Genomic DNA, 23,283 nt, shown 5'->3' with positions numbered 1-23,283 from the left:
GTTCCTCAAGGATGTAGAACTAGAAATACCATTTGACCCAGCCATCCCATTACTGGGTATATACCCATAGGAATATAAATTATGCTGCTATAAAGACACATGCAAACATATGTTTATTGTGGCACTATTCACAATAGCAAAGACTTGGAACCAACCCAAATGTCCATCAATGATAGAATGGATTAAGAAAATGTGGCATATACACATATCTACAAGTATCTGATCTTTGACAAACCTGACAAAAACAAGAAATGGGGAAAGGATTCCCTATTTAATAAATGGTGCTGGGAAAACTGGCTAGCCATATGTAGAAAGCTGAAACTGGATCCCTTCCTTACACCTTATACAAAAATCAATTCAAGATGGATTAAAGACTTAAATGTTAGACCTAAAACCATAAAAACCCTAGAAGAAAACCTAGGCATTACCATTCAGGACATAGGCATGGGCAAGGACTTCATGTCTAAAACACCAAAAGCAATGGCAACAAAAGCCAAAATTGACAAATGGGATCTAATTAAACTCAAGAGCTTCTGCACAGCAAAAGAAACCACCATCAGAGTGAACAGGCAACCTACAAAATGGGAGAAAATTTTCGCAACCTACTCATCTGACAAAGGGCTAATATCCAGAATCTACAATGAACTCCAACAAATTTACAAGAAAAAAACAAACAACCCCATCAAAAAGTGGGCGAAGGACACGAACAGACACTTCTCAAAAGAAGACATTTATGCAGCCAAAAAACACATGAAAAAATGCTCACCATCACTGGCCATCAGAGAAATGCAAATCAAAACCACAATGAGATACCATCTCACACCAGTTAGAATGGCAATCATTAAAAAGTCAGGAAACAACAGGTGCTGGAGAGGATGTGGAGAAATAGGAACACTTTTACACTGTTGGTGGGACTGTAAACTAGTTCAACCATTGTGGAAGTCAGTGTGGCGATTCCTCAGGGATCTAGAACTAGAAATTCCATTCGACCCAGCCATCCCATTACTGGGTATATACCCAAAGGACTATAAATCATGCTGCTATAAAGACACATGCACACGTATGTTTATTGCGGCATTATTCACAATAGCAAAGACTTGGAACCAACCCAAATGTCCAACAATGATAGACTGGATTAAGAAAATGTGGCACATATACACCATGGAATACTATGCAGCCATAAAAAATGATGAGTTCACGTCCTTTGTAGGGACATGGATGAAATTGGAAATCATCATTCTCAGTAAACTATCGCAAGAACAAAAAACCAAACACCGCATATTCTCACTCATAGGTGGGAATTGAACAATGAGAACACATGGACACAGGAAGGGGAACATCACACTTCGGGGACTGTTGTGGGGTGGGGGGAGGGGGGAAGGATAGCATTGGGAGATATACCTAATGCTAGATGACGAGTTGGTGGGTGCAGCGCACCAACATGGCACATGTATACATATGTAACTTACCTGCACATTGCGCACATGTACCATAAAACCTAAAGTATAATAATAATAATAATAATAAAAGAAAAAAAAAAAGAAAATGTGGCATATATACACCATGGAATACTATGCAGCCATAAAAAATGATGAGTTCATGTCCTTTGTAGGGACATGGAAGAAGCTGGAAACCAACATTCTGAGCAAACTATTGCAAGGACAGAAAACCAAACACCACATGTTCTCACTCATAGGTGGGAACTGAACAATGAGAACACTTGGACACAGGATGGGGAACATCACACACTAGGGCCTGTCATGGGGTGGGGGTGGGGGGAGGGATAGCATTAGGAGATATACCTAATGTAAATGACGAGTTAATGGGTGCAGCACACCAACATGGCACATGTATACATATGGAACAAACCTGCATGTTGTGCACATGCACCCTAGAACTTAAAGTATAACAAAAAATATATGCTAAGAGGGTAGTTAAGCCCTAGAGACTGAGTCACATAGCATGTTTGCAACTTCTGTTTCTTAGGTTATAGGCTGACTCTCTTCTTCATCGTTCTTGTTCTTAAACGACTAGGAGAGACCAGAGATCAGACCTCCTTCCCTTCAAATCACTGATCTTTGTTATAGATTAACTGCCTCCTTTATTGTCCTGAACCTAACTCAGACTCAGATGGGGCCAAAGACCCTACGACTGTTACATCTTCAGTGTCGAAAGTTAAATATTATCTTTCCTAAAAGGATAAGACCATCTTGACTAATCAAATTGTTGTAACTATGCATTAAGACTCATATAGAAAGATGTTGAAACTTTGTTAGGCTTCCCTAAAATTTGTCTGTATAAATGATTTCAAACATCTACACTTCAGAATACTGACTTCCATTTTTTGAAATCTGTGCTTCCCAGGTGGTTCTCCTCAAACGCTGCCCTTGAATAAACTCTCCTTAAACTAGATTCTGACCCATTTGATTATTTTTTGTTGACGCGCTCAATAAATATTAGTTCACATATTAGTTTATAGTGATTATTTATTGCAGGGGATGCTCAGAGTTACTCACAACACAGGCCAAAAAAAATTTTCAGGATGGCAGGCCACTGCTGCTCCCCCCTCCACTCCCTCAAGGCAGGAGGAATATCTGTAATTTCCCACAAAGGTCTTTGGACAGGTTCCCTCCGTGGATAATTCAAAAAGGGAGGGGAAAAGAAGCTGAGCATCACCTAATTGACAAGTTGGGTTTTCTTTCCTCTTGCCCATTCCTTTAATCTCTACAGATTAGACTTTACCCCAAAGCTGCTGTAATGCAATAAGACACCATGTCATGCATAAACAACATCATATATATATATATATATATATTTTTTTTTTTTCCGAGATGGAGTTTCGCTCTTGTTACCTAGGGTGGAGTACAAGGACGTGATCTGGGCTCACTGCAAACTCCATCTCCCAGGTTCAAGCAATTCTTCTGCCTCAGCCTCCTGAGTAGCTGGGATTACAGACGCCTGCCACCACATCCAGCTAATTTTTGTATTTTTAGTAGAGGCGAGGTTTCACCATGTTGGCTAGGCTGGTCTCGTACTCCTGACCTCAGGTGATCCACCTGCCTCGGCCTCCCAAAGTGCTAGGATTACAGGCATGAGCCACTGCACCCGGCCAGACAACATCATATCTTATTCCTCTTTCCTCCCTCCCAAACTTTTCAAGACTGCAGAAACATGTCGTTTCTCAATTTCTTTAAACAAACAAACAAAAAATGTTTAATCGCAATAGCCTGAAATAAGTCAATTTGCATGTAAAAGAAATGTGTGTGTGTAAATTACTGTGGGTTCTATTGAGTTGGGGAAAGGGACAAGTGAAGAGGAACAACCCCCCCCAAAAAAATGGCACTAAAGCATCTCAGTAGCCACGGGGAGCCCCCACTCGGGAGACTGTCCTTACCCACCTCCCCACCATTCCTTCCATCCACTGTGAGAGCTCAGTACGACCACAGATGAAACCACAAAGGCCAATCTTAACAAAGCAAGTGCAGTGCGAAGGGCAAATTCCACATGGAGAAGTTGTTCAGGCCTTTTTAATGAATATTCATAGCCATATGATTTACTGGGCAAACTGGGATGTTGGACTTAAACATTCCACAAGGGGTTCAGCAGGGAGTTCTTTATTCACTACATTTAAATGCAAATGATAACAAAATTGCATGACAATACACATGAAAAGTTGATTTAATGCAGCATAAGAGAAGGATTAGGGAATCAGTAAGAAGGATTTTATTTCAATTCTTTACAGGGGTTAAAGTCAGGCCAGACAGAAGCCAAGAATTCAAATGCTATTACAAGGGACAACGTTGTCACCAAACAGGATTTGTTTAATTATTTTTCTCCTTTTGTGAAGAAATGGAAGAAAAAGGGTCCCTATTTTTGTTCATCAAAGATATCTATAGCTACCCATTAGGACTCCTGATCAGCAGGAGTTTATCTCACCAAACTGATAATAATTCAGGCAAAAGCCCAGAAATGTATTTTTTTTTTTTTTGAGATGGAGTCTCACATTGTTGCCCAGGCTGGAGTGTGGTGGTGCAATCTCAGCTCACTGCAACCTCTGCCTTCCAGGTTCAAGCGATTCTCCTGCCTCAGCCTCCTGAGTAGCTGAGACCACAGGTGCACACTCGGCTAATTTTTGTATTTTAGTAGAGACGGGGTTTCACCATGTTGGCCAGGCTGGCCTCGAACTCCTGACCTCAGGTGATCCACCCGCCTTGGCCTCCCAAAGTGTTGGGATTACAGGTGTGAGCCACTGCACCCAGCCTCAGAAATGTAATATTACACTTAGCTAGCCTGTGCCACATTAAGGGGAAATGGATATGCTTAGAAATACTGGAAGCATTTCCCAGACCCTTTTTCTGACTGATAAGAAATGCTGGTTGTTGAGGGACTCCAAGTTGAAAACCACTGATTAGGAACATCTTCTAACACAGACATTCGTGGCTTTGAAGGGAAAGAGAACTGAATGCTCCATTTCAGAGGAAGAATGGCCCATTGTGTCCAATAGGAGCTCTACTCTGGAGGGAAGACTTGGAGGCCCCTCATGATGCGAGAAAGATGTGAAAGACAGTGCTTTACAGACAATGCTTTAAAGGCAATGTCAATGCTAAATTGTCACCCCCGCTGTTGGTCTAGGGTGGAAGCATTATTATATCTGCTCAAAGAAAGGAATTAGACGTCTTCCCATACCAGCCCTGTCTGCAACCCAAATGGTCAAGCAAACAAATGCAAAATGGGGAAGAAAAACATCCTGTCTGTAAATGCAGTTCAGATAGACAGAGAAGCAATTATGCACCAACTAAAAGGATCTCAGGCCGTGCAGTGGCTTAAGCCTGTAATCCCAGCACTTTGGGAGGATGAGGTGGGATGATCATTTGAGCCCAGGAGTTCGAGACCAGCCTGGGCAACATGGTGAAATCCCATCTCTACAAAAAAGCAAAAATTAGCCAGGCACGGTTGAATGTGCCTGTAGTCCCAGCTACTTGGAAGGCTGAGGTGAAAGGATCACGTGAGCCCAGGAGGTCAAGGCTGCAGTGAGCTGTGATGGCACCACTGCACTCCAGCCTGGATGACAGAGCAAGACTCCGTCTTTAAAAAAAAGTGAAAGAAAGGATCTCACCTTCAAAACAATAGGATTCTAGGATTTGCTTCAAAATAATATAGGGCAAGGATCGGGAAGTGGGTAGGGGTATCAGCACATCAAAATGAGCAAGGAATTGATAATTATTGAAGCTGGGTGATAGGTACATCAAGTTCATTGTTGTATTGTTCTGTTTACTTTTGCATATGTTTAGAATTTTTCATAAGAAAAATGGCTTTTTTATTACTTGGTTTTTAAAAGAATCCACTTCACCCAATGTAAATATGACACTATCCACCTCTGTTGGGACAAAGTCATCATTGCAGGGAACAAGGTCATTTAGCCACTTACATGGGAGCCCTGGGAATAGGGAAGCGTCCACCCCATGGCCATGAGGGAGGAGCTAGACAAAACTAAGACTTTAAGACATGGACAAGAGTTGACTGGAGCTTTCAACAGAACTCTTTTTATTTTTATTGTTTTTTTGTTTGTCTTTTGTAGAGACAAAGTCTCACTTCAAGAGAACTTGTTTTAAAAATAACAGCCCTTTCAGTGAAATATCAGAAAACAAACTTGATAATTCCAGAATTCAGAAATGCTTAGTCTCAGCCCTGCATGGGAATGTGCAAATTGTCTTTGCTATTCCAAAGGCAGGATGTTATTCCCAGTGTGTGGTTGACATCTCACACAACTAAGTATGTGCACTGACCTGCAAAGTTCTGGAAGGTACCACGTTTTGACAATACACCAGTTAGATTTTTTAATAAATTGGAATACTTTAGCAGTTAGTCCACCAAATGACAAATTTTTCAGAATGTCAGGACATTTTAACATGCAAGTAGCTATAGCTTACCTAACTTGATTCATTTAGAAAAAGAGAGAGACAGTGCCACAAATAAAGGGATTACTTGCTATGCTAAGTTCAATGATAGATAAGACAGCACAATCAGGCCACATCAGAATACAGCATCATGAATTGAATTGAATAGAGGGATGTAGACAATGAAGGTATGTTTAAAGGGGATAAGGCAGGATGCTATGAAGACTGGAAATGTAATGACATCCAGATAAAAAGAACTAGAGCTTGTGAAGCCAAAAGAGAAGAGTGCTGGGACAGAGTAGCTGTCTCCACCTATTTGAATGTCTCACAGTGGAAGACAGATTAAACTTGCTGCATGGATCTCGAGGAAAAGAACTAGGTCCAACACATGGGAGTTTCAGGAAGCCCAGTGTCAGCTCGATAGAAGGGACAATTTTGAAAAAAGTGCAATTGTGCCAAATGCTATTTGGCTGCTTTGGAAAATAGTGCATTCTCTGGACCTGAAAGATCTCAAGCAGAGATTGGACAGATACTTGTAAAGATGTTTTAAAAGGGATTTCAGAACTGGAAGACTATCTGCATAATTTTGAAATCTGCTTCAAATGGAGATTCTGTGATTTCTGAAGATGCAAACTTAACAATTGATAAACCAACGGTTTTTGTTTGTTTTGTTTGCTCAAAGTAGAGTAAGTAGTTTACAAGCTTCACTTCACTAGGTGTCATGTACCTAAAATCTTTTTCAAACTGCAACTAAATAAAAAAAAGAAACTCAACTGCTCTGCCATTCCTTTTTTTTTTTTGAGACAGTCTTACTCTGTTACCCAGGCTGGAGTGCAGTGGCGAGATCTCAGCTCACTGCAACCTCCACTTCCTGGGTTCAAGCAATTTTCCTGCCTCAGCCTCCTGAGTAGCTGGGATTACAGGCATGTGCCACCACACCTGGCTAATTTTTGTATTTTTAGTAGAGATGGGGTTTCACCATGTTGATCAGGTTGGTCTCGAACTCCTAAACTTGTGATCCGCTCACCTTGGCCTCCCAAAGTGCTGGGATCATAGGCTTGAGCCACTGCGCCTGGCCTGATCTGCCATTCTTAAACCTACTTTTGCCTCACTGAAAAATAATTCCTACATGTCCCATGCACCCGCCTGAAGTGTCCAGTGGACACTTGACTCCATATTTTTCACTCCTGCCAAGTTACAGACTTCATAGCTCCCAAACATGACTTGCAGGTTCCCACTGTGGATATCTGGGAAGAAGCATGAGCTTTTCTATATTGAGGCAAGAATTATCTTGATTTTGAAGTCCCTAAGTCATTGGCACCTCGTGTTTGCTGTCTGTCCTGTTTTTTTGGTCCTGTCTTGCTTGAATCTCTGTTTTCCTGTATTTTCTGGTTCCTAAATGCTTGTCTTTTTTTTCTGAGCATCTATTTTGCCTAGATGTTGAGATTCTGAATATTCCTAACAGTTTAATCATTCATTCACTTGCTAAATATTTAAAGTATCTCCATGTTCCTAGAACACTGTGCTGGGCACTTTAGGAGATACAAAACACCATATGACCTTGGCCAGAACTTATATCTGATAGATAATATGAGGCATGGACAGAAATAACTACAACCCACAGCACAATGTGCTAAGTGCTATAAGAGAGGTACAAACCAAGTGCTATCAACGTTCAGAGGGAAGTGAGATGCTGCAGAAAAACTAGATATGACTGCAAGAGCACCATGTAAAAGCCTGATGCAAGTGGTGTGCTAATTTTCTAATCATCAAATATAAGGTATATAAGATATTAAATTTAAAGAAGGAGGTAGCTATGAAACAAGAAAAGGATAAATGTGTTCTGAGAAAGCATACCTAATGTTCAACAGCAGATAAATGTCCAACATTAGCCAGAGTGGTGAATCAATGTCCACTGTAAACCAAACACCAGAAAATCACCCCCACCATGAACACGGCCATTTACCCAGTCAGCCAGAAAAATTACAATTATGAAATTGAAACTACATTTGCTGCTTAAATGAGTCTTTTTAGAGATTTAGTTTAGACTGAAAATTGTTCGTTAAACAGTTCCTCTGGGTAATGGACTTCAACAACACTTCCTATTTTAAGAACACTTTAGATACTTCCATTCCAACACCCAGAGGCAGGTTATTCCAGGGGTTGGCAAGCTTTCTGTAAATGTCCAGATAGTAGATAATTTTGATTTTGCAGTCCATAAACTTTCTGTCACTACCACTCACCTCTGTTGTTTCAGTGCAAAAACATCCACAGATAATACATACATGAATGAGAGTGGCTATGTGCCAATAAAACTTTATGAATATTAAAATTTTATTTTATAAAATTTATATGTATCACAAAATATTATTGTTATTTTACATTTTTTTCAACCATTTAAAAATGTAAAAAGCCAACCTTAGCTTGCAGGCCTTAAAAAATCGGGTAGCTGGCCACATATGGCCTGCAGGCCATAGTTTGCAGACCTCTGAGTTATGTCAATCACCCTATTTTACAAATGAGAAAGATAAGGCTCCAGGAGAACTAAGTATATTCCCAGATCAATAGCCATTCAGTTTATTAGTTTCCATATAAACAGAAAAAATGGAGTGATAGGAAAAACTGGCGTCTTTACTCATTCTTTGTCAACACTGTTAACAGCAAGAGAACCTGATACATTATCTATAAATTTTGATTTCCTGGGGTATAACAAGTAAATAATTTTTAAATGGTGCTTAGCAAGATTGGTTCATGGAAAATGAAGCAATTATGGCTTGAATTTATATGTACAATATTTATTGTCTTAATTTTAATTTAAAACGAACGACATGTCTCTTTTTTTAAAAAATGTCTTCTTTTAAAGATCTTGTAGTTCATGTGATGAGCTATGCACTGCTAAATATTTATCCACACATAAATATTTGAAAAGGAATATGAATAGTCGTGGATGTAGTTTCATCTCAGTGCTCCATGGAGGAAGTATTCCACCTCTCTGTGGGTACTAAGATGAAGGGCTGGAAAAATGTTGAAGAATAAAGCATTGGCTGGGCACGGTGGCTCACACCTGTAATCCTAGCACTTTGGGAGGCTGAGACAGGAGGATCACTTTAGCCTAGGAATTTGAGGCCAGATAGGGCAACAAAGTGAGACCCTATCTCTAAAAATTAAAAAAAATTTTAAATTAAATTTTAAATAAAGCATCAGAAAACCCAACCCCTTACCATAGTGTCACTTTATTGAGTTCTTTAAATGGTAAATAATTTCAATAGTCATGGAGAATGATATATTTTTGTTTTTGTTTTCTTGAGACAGAGTCTCTCTCTTTCACCCAGGCTAGAGCACAGTGGCATGATCGTGACTCACTGCAGCCTCAACCTCATGGGCTCAAGCCATCCTCCCACCTCAGCCTCCAGAGTAGCTGGGACTACAGATACACACCACCACACCTGGCTAATTTTTAAATTTTCTGTAGAGATGGGATCTCCCTAGGCTGCCCAGGCTGGTCTTGAACCCTTGGCCTCAAGCGATCCTCCCACCTCGGCCTCCCAAAGTGCTGAGATTACAGGTGTGAGCCACTGTGCCCAGCCAGAACTATAGTTTTATAAGAACAGAAATACACTTGATCAAGACCTCCAGGATTAGAGCTAAAAACAAGTGTCAAAGGACAGGATCTCTACACTGCTTACTTTTCAGACAATTAAGCCTTTGGAGAAGAAAGCAGGCACATATTCAAATCCCACAAAATCATGGAAGATAAAACTAGGGTGAACTGAGTTCACCAAATCTGAGAATACTTGAGCAACAAGGGCATTGCAGTGAAGCACAGTAAAATCTAGATCCTAGGCAAGAACAACCTATCAGGGGAGTGAATGTTTTGCTTATTTGTTGTTATTTTGGTGGGTTGTACAGCAATAGAATTTCTCACTTGTGTATTTCATCAACAGGTATACTTTATACAATGTACAATGGTTCCATTTCAGAAAATAATAAAATCGTGGCTGGGCATGGTGGCACACTCCTGTAATCTCAGCACTTTGGGAGGCTGAGGAAGGCGGATCACCTGAGGTCAGGAGTTCAAGATCAGCTGGGCCAACATGGTGAAATCCTGTCTCTACAAAAATAATACCAAAAAAAAAAAACTAGCCAGGCATGATGGTGGGTGCCTGTAGTCCCAGCTACTCTGGAGGCTGAGGCATGAGAATCACTTTAACCCAGGAGGTGGAGGTTGCAGTGAGCTGAGACAGAGCCACTGCACTCCAGCCCAGGTGGCAGAGTGAGACTCCGTCTCAAAAAATAAAAATAAATAAAAAATAAATAAATAAAATCATGTAAAGAAAGAAAAAGAAAAAATCCTCTTCATTTCAAAGAGTGATACAGAAATAATAACTTTAAAATGTTTAGATAAAATCACAATGGCAGCTCCCTACTGAACTGCTAACAAAGGGAACATTGACATTTGGGATGCAGGTCCAACATCTGCCATGTACTTCTTTGCCCATCACCTTTCGAGGCCCACTAAAAAAAATGCTGGGTCAGATCTGAACCCCTTGGCACTGCCCCCCTCCCAACCTGTTTTCTGGCTCTTTCATCTGTCCTTCCCTGTGCCCACCTGCACTCTAGCAAGTTCCCTAGAAATTCCTTAATGCGCCATGCTGTTGAGGCTTCCACACATATCCTGCTCTCTTCCCAGAATGCCATTCTCTCTCTCTCTCTTTTTTTTAATTTCCTTTTTTTTTTTTTTTTTTTTTTAAGAGATGAAGTCCCACTTTGTTGCCCAGGCTGGTCTTGAACTTCTGGGCTCAAGCAATCCCCCCATCTCAGCCTCCCAAGTAGCTGGACTACAGCCACATGCCAACACACCCAGCTAATTTTTTAAATTTTTGTAGAGATGGGGTCTCATTATAAATCCCAGGCTGGTCTCCAAATCCTGGGCTCAAGCAATCCTCCCATCTTGGCCTCCCAAAGTGCTGGGATTACAGGTGTGAGCCACCACGCCCAGCCAAGAATGCCTTTCTCTATTCTGTCCACTGGGCAGCTTCAACTTGCAAGCTCAAACTCTCACTAACACCTGCTCTAATGGCCCATCTACCATGTCCAGAGTGGTAACTTCCTCCATGTTCCCACTTTACCTGATTCTCACCTCTTTTGTAACACTTTTCACCTCAGTTGCTTTGTTTAGTTTGTTATCTCCTCTAGAGATCATCAATAGCCATAGAGCCCTCCTGACTCTATCATTCCTGCCAGTAAGTCTACCATAGACTTGAGATGAGGAATCTAACATCTCACTCATTACTCATTCAATAAACTTTTTTTTTTTTTTTTTTTTTTAGATGGAGTCTCACTCTGTCACCCAGACTGGAGTGCAGTGGTGCGATCTCGGCTCACTGCAACCTCCACCTCTGACCGTCCCACCTCAGCCTCCTGAGTAGCTAGGATTACAGGCATGCACCACCACACCTGGCAAATTTTTTGAAATTTTTGATAGAGACAGGGTTTCCCCATGTTGCAGACTGGTCTGAAACTCCTGATCTCAAGTGATCTGTCTGCTTCAGCCTCCCAAAGTGCTGGGATTACAGGCGTGAGCCACTATGCCTGGCCTCAACAAATGTTTAATGAGCACTCACTGTGTGCCAGGCACTGTCCTAGGAGCCTGAGATACATTAATGAGCAGAGTAAACAAAGATCTCTGCTCTTGAGGAGCTCTAGCTGGGGAGACAGGCATTGAATAATAAGCATAAGAAAACAAGAAATAACATGCTTTGTTTAAAGGTGATAAGCACGAAGGAGAAAAGATGTAAGTAGAGGAGAATAAGAGGGACTGGGAGTGTGTGAGGTGCAATTTTAAATTATGTGATCAGGGGAGTGGGATCTGCCAAGTGGACAATGAGGAGAAGGTTACATTTGAGTAAAGAATTGGAGGAGGGGAGCAAATGAGACATGGGCTAGGTGGGGAAGGGCAATCCCGGCAGAGGGAACATTCAGCACCAAGACTCTAAGGCCAAAGCAAGGATGTTCCATGGGGTTAGCTAAGAATGAAGTAGAAGGGATGTGTTAGGGTGGAGGTGGGGGCAGGGTGGCTGATCATGGAGGCCTGTAGGCCATGATGATGACTTTGACTTTGATTGAGTGAGATATGGAGCTATGGAGGATTTGGAGCAAAGGAGCAACATGATCTGACTTAGATTTGGCTTACATTTTGAAAGAATCACTCTGTTTTTTTGTTTGTTTGTTTATTGAGACGGAGTCTCGCTCTGTCTCCCAGGCTGGAGTGCAGTGGTGCAATCTCGGCTCACTGCAACCTCTGCCTCCTGGGTTCAAGTGATTCTCCTGCCTCAGCCTCCTGAGTAGCTGGGACTACAGGCATGTGCCACCACACCCAGCTAATTTTTTGTATTTTTAGTAGAGATGGGATTTCACCTTGTTAGCCAGGATGGTCTCAATCTCTTGACCTCATGATCCACCTGCCTTGGCCTCCCAAAGTGCTGGGATTACAGGTGTGAGCCACCATGCCCGGCAGAAGGGATTGCTCTGATTATTTGTTAAGAAACGAGTGTTGCAACCAAGAGTGGAAGCAGAGAGACCAGTTAAGAAGCTATTGCAATAATTCAAATGAAAGATAACAGTGGCTTGCACCAGGGATGTAGATGGAGAGAGGTGGTTGGTCTTAGTTATATTTTGAAGAAAAAGAGATTCCAAAACATTTGGACATAAATAGTGTGTCCAAAACAGGGAATAATTAAGCATTAGTTCAAGGTTTTTGGCCTACGAAACTGGAACAAGAATAAAACTATAAGCATTTAGTCTTAGCTAGGGAATATGCTTTACTATCTCTTCTACTGCCTGGTAAATATTAAATGAGGTCAATATGTTACAGCATGTCTACTCATGTGGAGGCAATTTGATGTAGGAGAAAAAACAGAAAAAGAATGCTATTTAGCTGCCATCGCTTCCAGGGGTTAGCCTCAGAGTCTTGCTCCCTTGCTACTTCCTCCTCTTAACCTCTTATTGCCACGTTTATAAGAATTTTCCTGGCTGGCTCACTTGTATAATGCTAAAGAGAATTATGCATTAAATTTAATGAAAAACAGCTTAATGGCAGTATGGTTTAAAGAAGCTCAAATAAAGTGGCTTCATGATTAGGGTGATAATGGGGAAGATGATGATACTGGTAGTGGTCATAATATTTGCCTTTGCTGCAGAGTTTACAAAATCATGGAGACACTGGAAGATGTAAAAGGAGGAGGGAGCCAATACCAGGAGGATGGCCTTGGTCACACCACGTAAGCCACTGAAAGATCTTTTTAAGCTAAAAGACTTCTGAGGCTAGCTGCCAAACTGTCCAAAAAAAGCAAACGCATTCCATGCAATTGAGTGCTTATAATTGGAAGATATCTGGCAGTGGAAAACTTCCCTCCTTGTAAACTGATGCTGCATTTACATATATTGAGATATGGAACATATACCCCTAAATAAAGTGATGTAATTCTCTATAAAATGAACTCCTATATCTCAGGTCTTAGTCTGTAACATCGAATCCTAAAGAATTACTTCAAATGCCTTTGTTCAACCAAAATTTTGTGTACTGAATATGTTTAAAAAAAATTTTTAAGACAAGGTCTTGCTCTGTTGCCCAGCATGGAGTGCAGTGCTGCGATAATGGCTGACTACAACCTTGAACTCCTGGGCTCAAGCAATTCTCCTGCCTTAGACTTCAAAGCACTGGGATTATAGGCATGTGCTACCACACCCTGCCTGAAGAAAATATTTTTGCATTCCTTTGTGTAGTTAGGATTTTTTTGAGCAATTCAGGATGATCCAAAAACCAAGAGTTTACAAGAACTTACTAGAAAGTGTATTTCACAGCATCATTAAATATTAACTAAACAACCACCACATTCAGAACACTGTACTGGTGGCCAAGAGGACAATTATATTGAAAAATTAGGACTTGAATTTTTTGAAAGAAACACTTTCAAAACTGGATTTTCATTATCTCTTCCAGTCATGCACGGATTACTTTTAAACTATTGCCTATCAAAAGAAAAATAACAAAATAAATATATTATCTGTCCACTTTTTAATTTTCCTTTTGTGTCTGTGAATATCTTTGAAACAGAGAGGTTCAAACTTGAATGTTGGCAGGTTATGCTTTTTAGTTTGCCTCCACACTTTAGGCTGTTCATTTGACTTGATCTAAAATTGGAAATGTATGTAGAAATGTTTCTCTGAGACCCATAACATTTCAAAGGATGTTCCTACTAAGCAATAATCAAATGATTTGAGAAATAATTGAATTACCTTAATTCTGATAGTTCTAAGCAGAAAGGCTTAGAAATATAGAATAGGGTCAAGTAAAACAAAAAGAGAAGAGAAACTGAAATAAATATTTCAAGACTGTTAGGACATCAGCTCTACTCTTCATTATACCCTATTGCTTATTTTGGAATAAATTCTAGATAGGAGATTTGCCTCTCATGGTTAGGTTGTTTTCATATGAGGCTCAATTAGTCAGTGCAGCAGAAAAAAGTAAATTGAGTCAACAGTTTGTGTGAACACAAATGTCTACATTTTCTTTTTCAGCCCTTTATTCTTTTGTCATGAGCAGACACTGCTCCTGCTAGTGAAACCACCTTGAGTGATCCATGAGTTACCACTTGTGCACCTTCAACTTACCAACAAATTAGGTAGGATTTCCAAGAATCTACATTTTTATTTTTTTGAGATGGTGTCTTCCTCTATTGCCCAGGCTGGAGTGCAGTGGTGAGATCTCAGCTCACTGCAACCTCCGCCTCCCAGATTCAAGCAATTCTCCTGCCTCAGCCTCCTGAGTAGCTGGGATTACAGGTGCCCGCCACCACCCCTGGCTAATTTTTGTATTTTTAGTACAGACGGGGTTTCACCATGTTGGCCAGGTTGGTCTTGAATTCCTAACCTCATGATCTGTCCACCTCGACCTCCCAAAGTGCTGGGATTACAGGCAGGAGCCGCTGCGCCTGGCTACTTTTTTTTTTTTTTAGAGACAGGGTCTCACTCTGTTGCCCAGGCTGGATTGCAGTAGTACCAACATGACTGATTGCAGCCTTCACCTCCTTGGGCTCACGATCCTTCCAGGTCAGCCTCCCATCGCTCAAGTGATCCTTCCACCTCAGCCTCCCATGCAGCTAGGACTAAGGGCGCGTGCCACGATGCCCGGCTAATTTTTATATTTTTAGTAGAGATGGGGTTTCACCATGTTGCCCAGGCTGGTCTCAAACTGCTGGGCTCAAGTGATCCACCGGCCTCAGCCTCCCAATGTGTTGAGATTATAGGCATGAGCCACCATGCCCAGCCCCAAGCATCTACTTAAGTATAACGTCACAGCCATCATCAGAGCGGTGGGTAAGTCAAAAGTGGTTTTGTGAACTACAGTCAGTTATTCCCAACTTTACAGCCTCAACACTAAAAAAGAGTCAAATTTAGGATATTGATTCTCTTCCATTTTATAATTTTTTTTAAAAAAAGCAGAAAACCTTCTTTTAGCATTTTATTTCCATACTATTAATAAATTTAATATCTTTCTTGCATGAAGAAATTTTAATAATCTAACTGGAATCTACTGGGAGCTTTCATTATAAGACTCAGATATCCCAGGTAACAAAGAAACTTTGAATTTAGGTATTCTGTCACATCAGTGCTTGGTTAGAACACATATTACCAAAATTTTAAAGTAAGAAATATGAGTCTTTACTTTCCCCACCAACCCCAAACCTGCTTCTCCTCCAGGGTTTTCTATTCATCCAGCTTGGACAGAAACCTACAAATTACCCTGGACTACTTCACCATCACACAGCACTCATCACATCACCAAATGAAGATCTCTCTCTCTTTTTTTTTTTTTTTTTTTGAGATGTAGTCTCACTCTGTCACCCAGGCTGGAGTGCAGTGGCGCGATCTCAGCTCACTGCAACCTCTGCCTCCCGGGTTCAAGTGATTCTCCTGCCTCAGCCTCCCAAGTAGCTGGTACTACAAGCGCGTACCACCACGCCCGGCTAATTTTTTGTATTTTTAGTAGATACGGGGTTTCACCGTGTTAGCCAGGATGGTCTTGATCTCCTGACCTTGTGATCTGCCCGCCTCGGCCTCTCAAAGTGCTGCGGTTACAGGCATGAGCCACCACACCCAGCCAAATGAAGATCTCTTTTACCTTCTAAATAACCTTCAGATACACTCATTCTCCATCCCAGAAACCACCAGCCTGGGCCAGGTGACCATCTTCTTTGGGTTGAATCCTGTATTGCTGAAATACATGCCTAACTGGTCACCGCATTCTTGCCCTTCACCAATCTACATTCAACATTTAATTAAATCATAATTTAAAGATATGGCTATGTTACCCCTTTACTTTAAAAACAATGCGATGTCTTCTCATTGTCATTGGGATAAAGTCTAAAGTCTTTAACATGACTTAGGAGCCTTCATAATTGTTCAGACATTCAACTACCTCTCTCTAGTCTCACTTCTCACTCCCCTTCTCCTTGAGCCTTCCTGAATTTTCCTTGTTCTATTATTCTATGTCTCTCTCTCTTCACCCTAGCCTTTGCACATGGCTGATTTCTCTGCCTGGAACAAGATTCTATACATTCATTTAAAAAATCTATTCAGCAACTATTATGGAGATCCTACTACATGCTAGGTACTAGGAAATATATCAGTGATGACATCAGGCATTGTTTCTGTCTTCAAAAAGCTTAAGGTCTACCATGGGAAACAGCCATAAAACATATGAGATGAGAGTTATGGCCTGGAAAGCATAAGGTGATATGAGAACAAATATCAGGGTAGCCAGAATTAATTTAGGTGTCAGTGGAGGTTCCCTGAGAAACTATCATTGAAGCTAAAATCTGAAGAATGAATAGGTGTTAGCTGAGGTAACAGAAGAGTGGGAAGAAAGGAGGAAGTTGGGGGAGTTATGAAAGGCCGTTCCAATGACAAAGTTAAATGAAAAATATAAGAGTATTCAGAAAAGAAAGACCTTTTTGGTTAGACATGGCTATCTTTGTTGAATATATTTTGTTGGTGGCCTGTGTTGCCAAGGAAAAAAATTTGTAAGGTTCTCATGACCCTTTGTTGACAGCTAAGTTCAAACGGCTTCTTCTTTCATGGGTGCTATTGCAATTATAAGGGAATAAAAAAGAAACGTCATGAATGAGAGAGTCTAGATATCAAGAAAGTGGTTCTACACTGATTTTTGCTGATGAATTTGACCCAATGACTTACACATGTACCTCTGCCTTATCAATTGTAAAAGGGGATACTATTATTCAGTTTACCTTATAGGGTAGGATAAAATTAGATAGTGGTACAAAGGAAAAGAGTACCACATCTGCTTAATAACTTTTTTAATATAAGAATTTCAATCATATTCAACAGCTTCTTGATTTATAGCAGTTCTATATATATTAGTAGCAACTCAAATTCATTTTTCTTATGGTTTCTAGCTGTAGCAGTAGGGGCTGCATCTCCAATTCTGCAACAAGTAGAAGGCACTCTTCATTACCCTTTAAGAAGAACAAAATTGGATTATGTCTCTTCAAATGATCCAGTTCAAAGCAAAAAAAATATTATTTTTGATAGAAAAACTGGAAAATCCAGTTATTTTACAATTATCAAAAAGCAGGATATAGCTGGATGCAGTGGTTCACATCTATAACCTCAGTTACTTGAGAGGCTGATGTGGGAGGATCACTTGAGGTCAGGAGTTGGAGACCAGCCTCAGCAAAATAGCAAGACCCTGTCTCTAAAAGAATTTTTTTTAAATTAGCCACCAGGGCGTGCCCATGGTGCCTGTAGTCCTAACTATGCAGGATGCTGAGGTGAAAGGTCCGCTTGAGCCCAGAAAGAGAATTGAATTTGGTCATTTCTGGCTGTCACAGCCACCATGCCCTCCCGTTTTTGGTCACATTCTCCTGGATGCTGGTGGAGGGACCACTTCTGGAGAGCAAGGTGGTGGCTGTGAGCATGCACCCAGCCTAAGCATGCGACTCTACTATGCCACAAGGCTGGGATACTTGGAAAATGATTATAGCAGATCTTGTACCATTTGAGTTATCAGTATTGTGGATCTTTTCTAAGAAATATGATTTTTCAAAAGAAATATAAATTTTCTTTTTTTTTTTTTTTTTTTTTTTTGAGACGGAGTCTTGCTCTGTCGCCCAGGCTGGAGTACAGTGGCGCGATCTCGGCTCACTGCAAGCTCCGCCTCCCGGATTCACGCCATTCTCCTGCCTCAGCCTCCCGAGTAGCTGGGATTACAGGCGCAGGCAACCACGCCCGGCTAATTTTTTTGTATTTTTAGTAGAGATGGGGTTTCACCGTGTTCGCCAGGGTGGTCTCGATCTCCTGACCTCGTGATCCGCCCGCCTCGGCCTCCCAAAGTGCTGGGATTACAGGCGTGAGCCACCGCGCCTGGCCTAGAAATATTAATTTTCAAAAATAGCGGCTGCCATAAGTTTCCAATTCCAATTGTTCTCACTGAAGCTTATTTCGGAAAGCTCTCCCTGGTATTAACCACCCGACCTGAATGACTGACTCCTTGCAACCTGGTCATCCCTCTCTGTCAGGCATCAGACCTCTGACTGGCTTAAAAGGAGGAAAGATGCTAGACTTTGGTAATTTTTGGAGACAATATCAGAGCGCAGTGAAAAGATAATCGTTTTTGGAGTCAGTTAGATCTGGATTTAAACTGCAGCTAGCAGAAACAGGAGTTTGAGGCTGCAGGAAACCATGACCCTGCTGCTGCACTACAGCCTGGGCAACAGAGCAAGACCCTATATCTACAAATTAAAATAGAAAAAATACAAAAAATAGCTAGAAATATTTCTGCTGTGATGAAATTCCCCAATTCCTCTGCTTTTGTTTATATAGCCAAATTAATCTGAGCTGTCCTTTTTTACTTTTCTATTTAAACTTGCTCTCTGACTTCCCAGTGGTAGATTTATTGACAAATATAGCTATAAATGTAAAGAAAGCTACATTAAATTATAATCTCTACATAGTTAAAAACTAAGCAGTTACATTTTTTAAAACTTTCAATTCCACATTATCTTCTTATGTAATGAGGCAGACCCATGAGATATGACATCATTCATTTATGAGTTTACTTTGCCAAAAACTTTTACTCATCCCTGAAAGCATTTTAGTTACAGTTGAGTATACAAGTGTCAAATATCTCTCACAAATACTATTTTTTCCTGTATGTTTCTGTAGTTTCAAATAGGAGAAATAATATCAACTTCCCTTTCAGAGTAAAAGAAAAGCTCATTCTAAAAAATTTTACAAATATTGAGAATTGTGCAAGTGCTACTTTACAAAGATGAAGGGTGAGTCTTTAGTTTTGAATGCCACTTCTCTTTTCGTTTATAGTCTTTCTCTTTTTCCTTTGGTAAGAAACTGAATTTCAAGATATAAGAGCTCTATTTAAAATGCCTAATTTCAAAGTCTTGTTTGTGTCTGTTTTTTTTTTAAAAAATTATTACAAATTTCAGTCACCTTAAAGAAAGCTTGAAAAAAAAATTTTTAAGGCAGAGTCTGGCTGTATTACCTAGAATAGAGTGCAATGCGCTATCTCGGCATACTGCAACCTCTGCCTCCCAGGCTCCCATCTCAGCCGTCCTCCCACCTCAGCCTCCAGAGTAGCTGGGACTACAGGCATGCAGCACCATACCTGGCTAATTTTTAAATTTTTTGTAGAGATGGGGTTTCACCATGTTGCCCAGTCTGGTCTGAAACTCCTGAGCTCATGTGTTATGTCCATCTTCGCCTCCCAAAGTGCTGGGATTGTAGGTGTGAGCCACCACGCCTGGCCAAAAGTTTGATAATTTAGTTGTATTAATTATTTCCGTGTTGTCAGAGAAAAAAATTTTAAAGCAATTTAAAAGGAAGAAATAGTTCATAAATAACTGGTTTCTTTAGAGATGAGACAAAGATCTTAAGGAAATGCATATATATGAATCTCACTTAGTTGATGACCAGTTTAATTCTGTTAGTTTATGGTTCATGAAAATAGAGTGTTCATGGAATTATGCCATCAGAAGATGAGTGGGCACTTCCTCCAGCCTTTGTTGCAGTATGAAGGCCTCTGCAAGAGGAATCAGGAACATGAGGCTCAAGTCTCAGTGCCACCCATTCTCCATGTGTGTTCATAAGTCACTTGGCTTCTATCAGTTTCTCATTTGTAAAATAAAGGTAATAATGTCTTTCTTATAAGGTTGTTAATAGGAATAAGTAACATAACATAGATGAAAAGGCTTTGTTAACCAGAACTGCTCTACAAAAATAAATTATAAAATTTATCCAGAGCTCAAAGATTCCAATAAGACATTCTACCAAAAATAGTTTAATGTGTATTTTGTGTTCTTATTCTTGCTTCATTTTCACCTGTTTATGTGCTAAATTCTTCATTAGGTAATAAACTCCTTAAAGCCATAGTGAGTGAACATATCATATCCTTTTTTTGTATTACTCTCTGAATTATACTTTAATGGACATGCAAAGGACTTTGTTCACATTCTGCCCTGGTCCTCAGTTCTTATACTAAGTAAATAATCGCTACTGCCGAAAGTCTCCTTTCACCTTTCTATACTTAAACCCTTCCACTGCAACTCAGGTCTATTTCCACAGAGTCTATCCTTGAAGCTCATGGAGAACTGGCAGGTCAGCATTCGCTTAACAAAAGCCTTTATTACTGTTAACAAAGAATCTTCAGCTACAAGACAGAATCTTTGGTTCTCAATCCAAATCTGTTTCTCTTGTAATCTAAAACAACTGGGATTTCCTAGCTTCAGGAAGAAAGGAGCAGTACCCATTGGGTTACCAAAGATTCTTAGAGCCACAGAGTTTCATTCCCAGCCCAATGGCTCTTCCCTACTCCTCCTTTCTCTTGGTTCCAAAGGAAAACCCATCATTGCCTGGTCAAGGGAGAGGAGTAAAGCACATCAACATAAAGTGCTAGAGGACATATGGACAGACAGGAAAAGAAGGAAAGGGATGAAGACACCAGCATCAAAGGAAAGTGAAAGTGGAGTGTTCTTAGGGCACTGATATTCCTTAGAAAACTGATGAGATGCTTTTGTCTACCCTGATGCTTGAACAGAAGTCCTTATTTAACAGGCAAGTTGGCATTGGTTCTTAATAAAAGACTTTTAAAACCTGAAGGAATGGTGAAGAAGGGATGGCTATCTCTCAGCCTCCCTCCTTCTATCGTGTAGATGTGCCTACCCGATTTGCCCTCTGCTTAAAGTAGTTCTATATTCTTTCCATGAGGTTTTTAACAAGCGAGCCCAGTTCAGCGCACCTTTTAAGTTTAAAGATGAGTATTTTTAGCCTAAGCCACCTCGCCCTGTCTTTACCGCTGTGGTGTGGTTTTCACTAAACCTCCCTAGAAGGGCTCGCGCAGTCCTCAGGCTCCCAATAAACACGTGTGTCCGCATCCAGCTCCGGCGCGCCCTGCATTTCAGCACCGCCGCCTCTGGAGAGCGCCTTGCTGGCGGGCCAGGTCAGGGCCTCCCACCCGCTCTCTCATCCATCCCAGCCCACTCGCTCTTCCCTACTCCTCGCTTCTCTCAGTTTCAATTAAAAGCACCCCTAACTTCTAACTTCTCAATTCCTGCTTCTAAAGTGACCTCCGCGTCCCTCTTTCCGTGTCTAAACGCTCATGCCCCGCGCCTTTGAGTGCTACGAGCAGCTGCGAGGCCGCGTGGTTTCCCACCGGTGGCGCGAGACCTCCAATAGGCATCGATCGATCATCTTTCCCCTACCACTGCTGGACCCCGAACCAGCCAGCCGGATGCCCCCGCTCGCTCTCTCTGACTCCACGCCCCAAAGCTTCTAAGAAACAACCCGCGATGATGAGTCCCCTCCCCCCAACACGCACACGCATATACTCACACACAGTCATTCGCACATTCATACGCACACTAGACGCCTCAAGCCTTCCGAGTGCCATCGCCACCCTGGGCAGAGCCTCAGCCAACTTGGGCCCCGATCCTTCGGCTCCGGCTCGCGCAGGGCCTCCTGCAGCCTCCGCCCGGCCCCCTCCCCGTCCTAGGCAGCGGGTCCCTGAGGCCGAACCTAGGCGGAAAAGGGCCCCCTCCCTATTCACTTAGCATCCACCTCGCGCGGGCAATACACGGCCCACAATTCCCAAACACTCGTCCCTGGGCCGCCCAGAATCACCAGCCAAATCCGAAATTAATCTCGAAGCCCCAGCCCCTGTCACTGGTGTGCTGGGCGCGAGTGTGTTTGCGAATCCGAGGCACATACATGATTTAACTCCTTCGAGCTTTCGGCCCATCCTAAACAAACAACACGTTATCTCCAGCCCCCTCCTCCCCTACTCGGCGCCCCAACCTCTGCCCCCATCCCGGTCCTCGCCAGCCTGGTAGCCGAACCACCACACCGCCGCACTCCAGTTCTGGTATCTCGAACCCTGCCCAGCCCCAAATGATACTAGTCTCTAGTCCCCTCCCATCCCCCACCTTTGGCCCCCTGCGAGCCTGGTCTGGCCCCGGCAAGTGACGCCTTGGAAACGCAGTCTGCGTCCCCTCCCCTGAGTCCAAAATAAAGGGGCCGACCTCCTCCAGCTGGATGAGCCGGCGCACCCCTCCGAAGGGGCACATGCCTTCCCGTTCGATCGCCCTGGAAAACACAGGTGCCTGGGAAAGGAGAGGAGAGGAGCGGAGCGGAAGCGGCTTCCAGAGGTGGGCGGGAGGACTCACCAAACATCTGAATGTGCCCTTTGGTGATGGGATTGAAGCTGCCGCAGGCGAGCAAGATAACGTGGGTCTTGGTGGTCTCGGTCATGGTACAGGTGGGTCCTTCGCGGTGGTCTAAGGGTTGCCTCTCTTTTTGTGTCTCGTTGTGTCTGCAGAGGGAGAAAGGAAGGCGAGGCTCCGGCGGTGGATGCTGTGGACTCCAAGGAGCCGCTCCAGACGCAAACCGCGTCACTCTCCGCCTCCCCTTAACGCTTGCAGCTCCGGCTAGATCCGAGGCTGCTTTTGTATTGCTCTGCTCTCTCCTCGGTCCCTCTCTTTTCGTTCTAGCTTCCTTCGCATCTCTCGTCCTGGCGCCCCACCCCATCCTTTCTATCGCCCCCAGCCCACTTCACTCCATCACTGTCTTCCTTAGAGTTTATCCAGAAGGCAAGACGTGGTGTATCCAAGCTCAGAACCAAGAGCCCACAGCATGGTGTGAGCTCTTTCTGCCTCTTGCCTCATCTTGATTCAGTTTTCCTCCTCACTCTAACATTTTTCTGTCCCCCCTACTTTCTCTAACATCTCCAAGTTAAAAAAATGTTTGATCTTAAGGTATTTTTTCTTTCTCTCTTCCTCAAAATTTTAAATGAGAAATG

General features: G+C 42.1%; 1 protein-coding gene across 1 annotated transcript in view; it reads right to left on the bottom strand.

Annotated features, from left to right (window-relative positions):
* Nucleotides 1–22,875, bottom strand: part of NMNAT2 (nicotinamide nucleotide adenylyltransferase 2) — a 176,004-nt gene extending 153,129 nt beyond the window's left edge. Inside the window, exon 1 of the mRNA XM_054443448.2 lies at nt 22,652–22,875. Coding sequence (XP_054299423.1) covers nt 22,652–22,736 — 85 coding nt within the window. The 5' untranslated portion in view covers nt 22,737–22,875. The remainder of the gene's footprint in view (nt 1–22,651) is intronic.
* Nucleotides 22,876–23,283: the final 408 nt, after the last annotated feature.

Source organism: Pongo pygmaeus, chromosome 1 (assembly GCF_028885625.2).
Source record: "Pongo pygmaeus isolate AG05252 chromosome 1, NHGRI_mPonPyg2-v2.0_pri, whole genome shotgun sequence".
Lineage (NCBI taxonomy): Eukaryota > Metazoa > Chordata > Mammalia > Primates > Hominidae > Pongo > Pongo pygmaeus.
The sequence above is the reverse complement of the archived record's forward strand: the minus strand, read 5'-3'. Positions and strand labels throughout refer to the sequence as shown.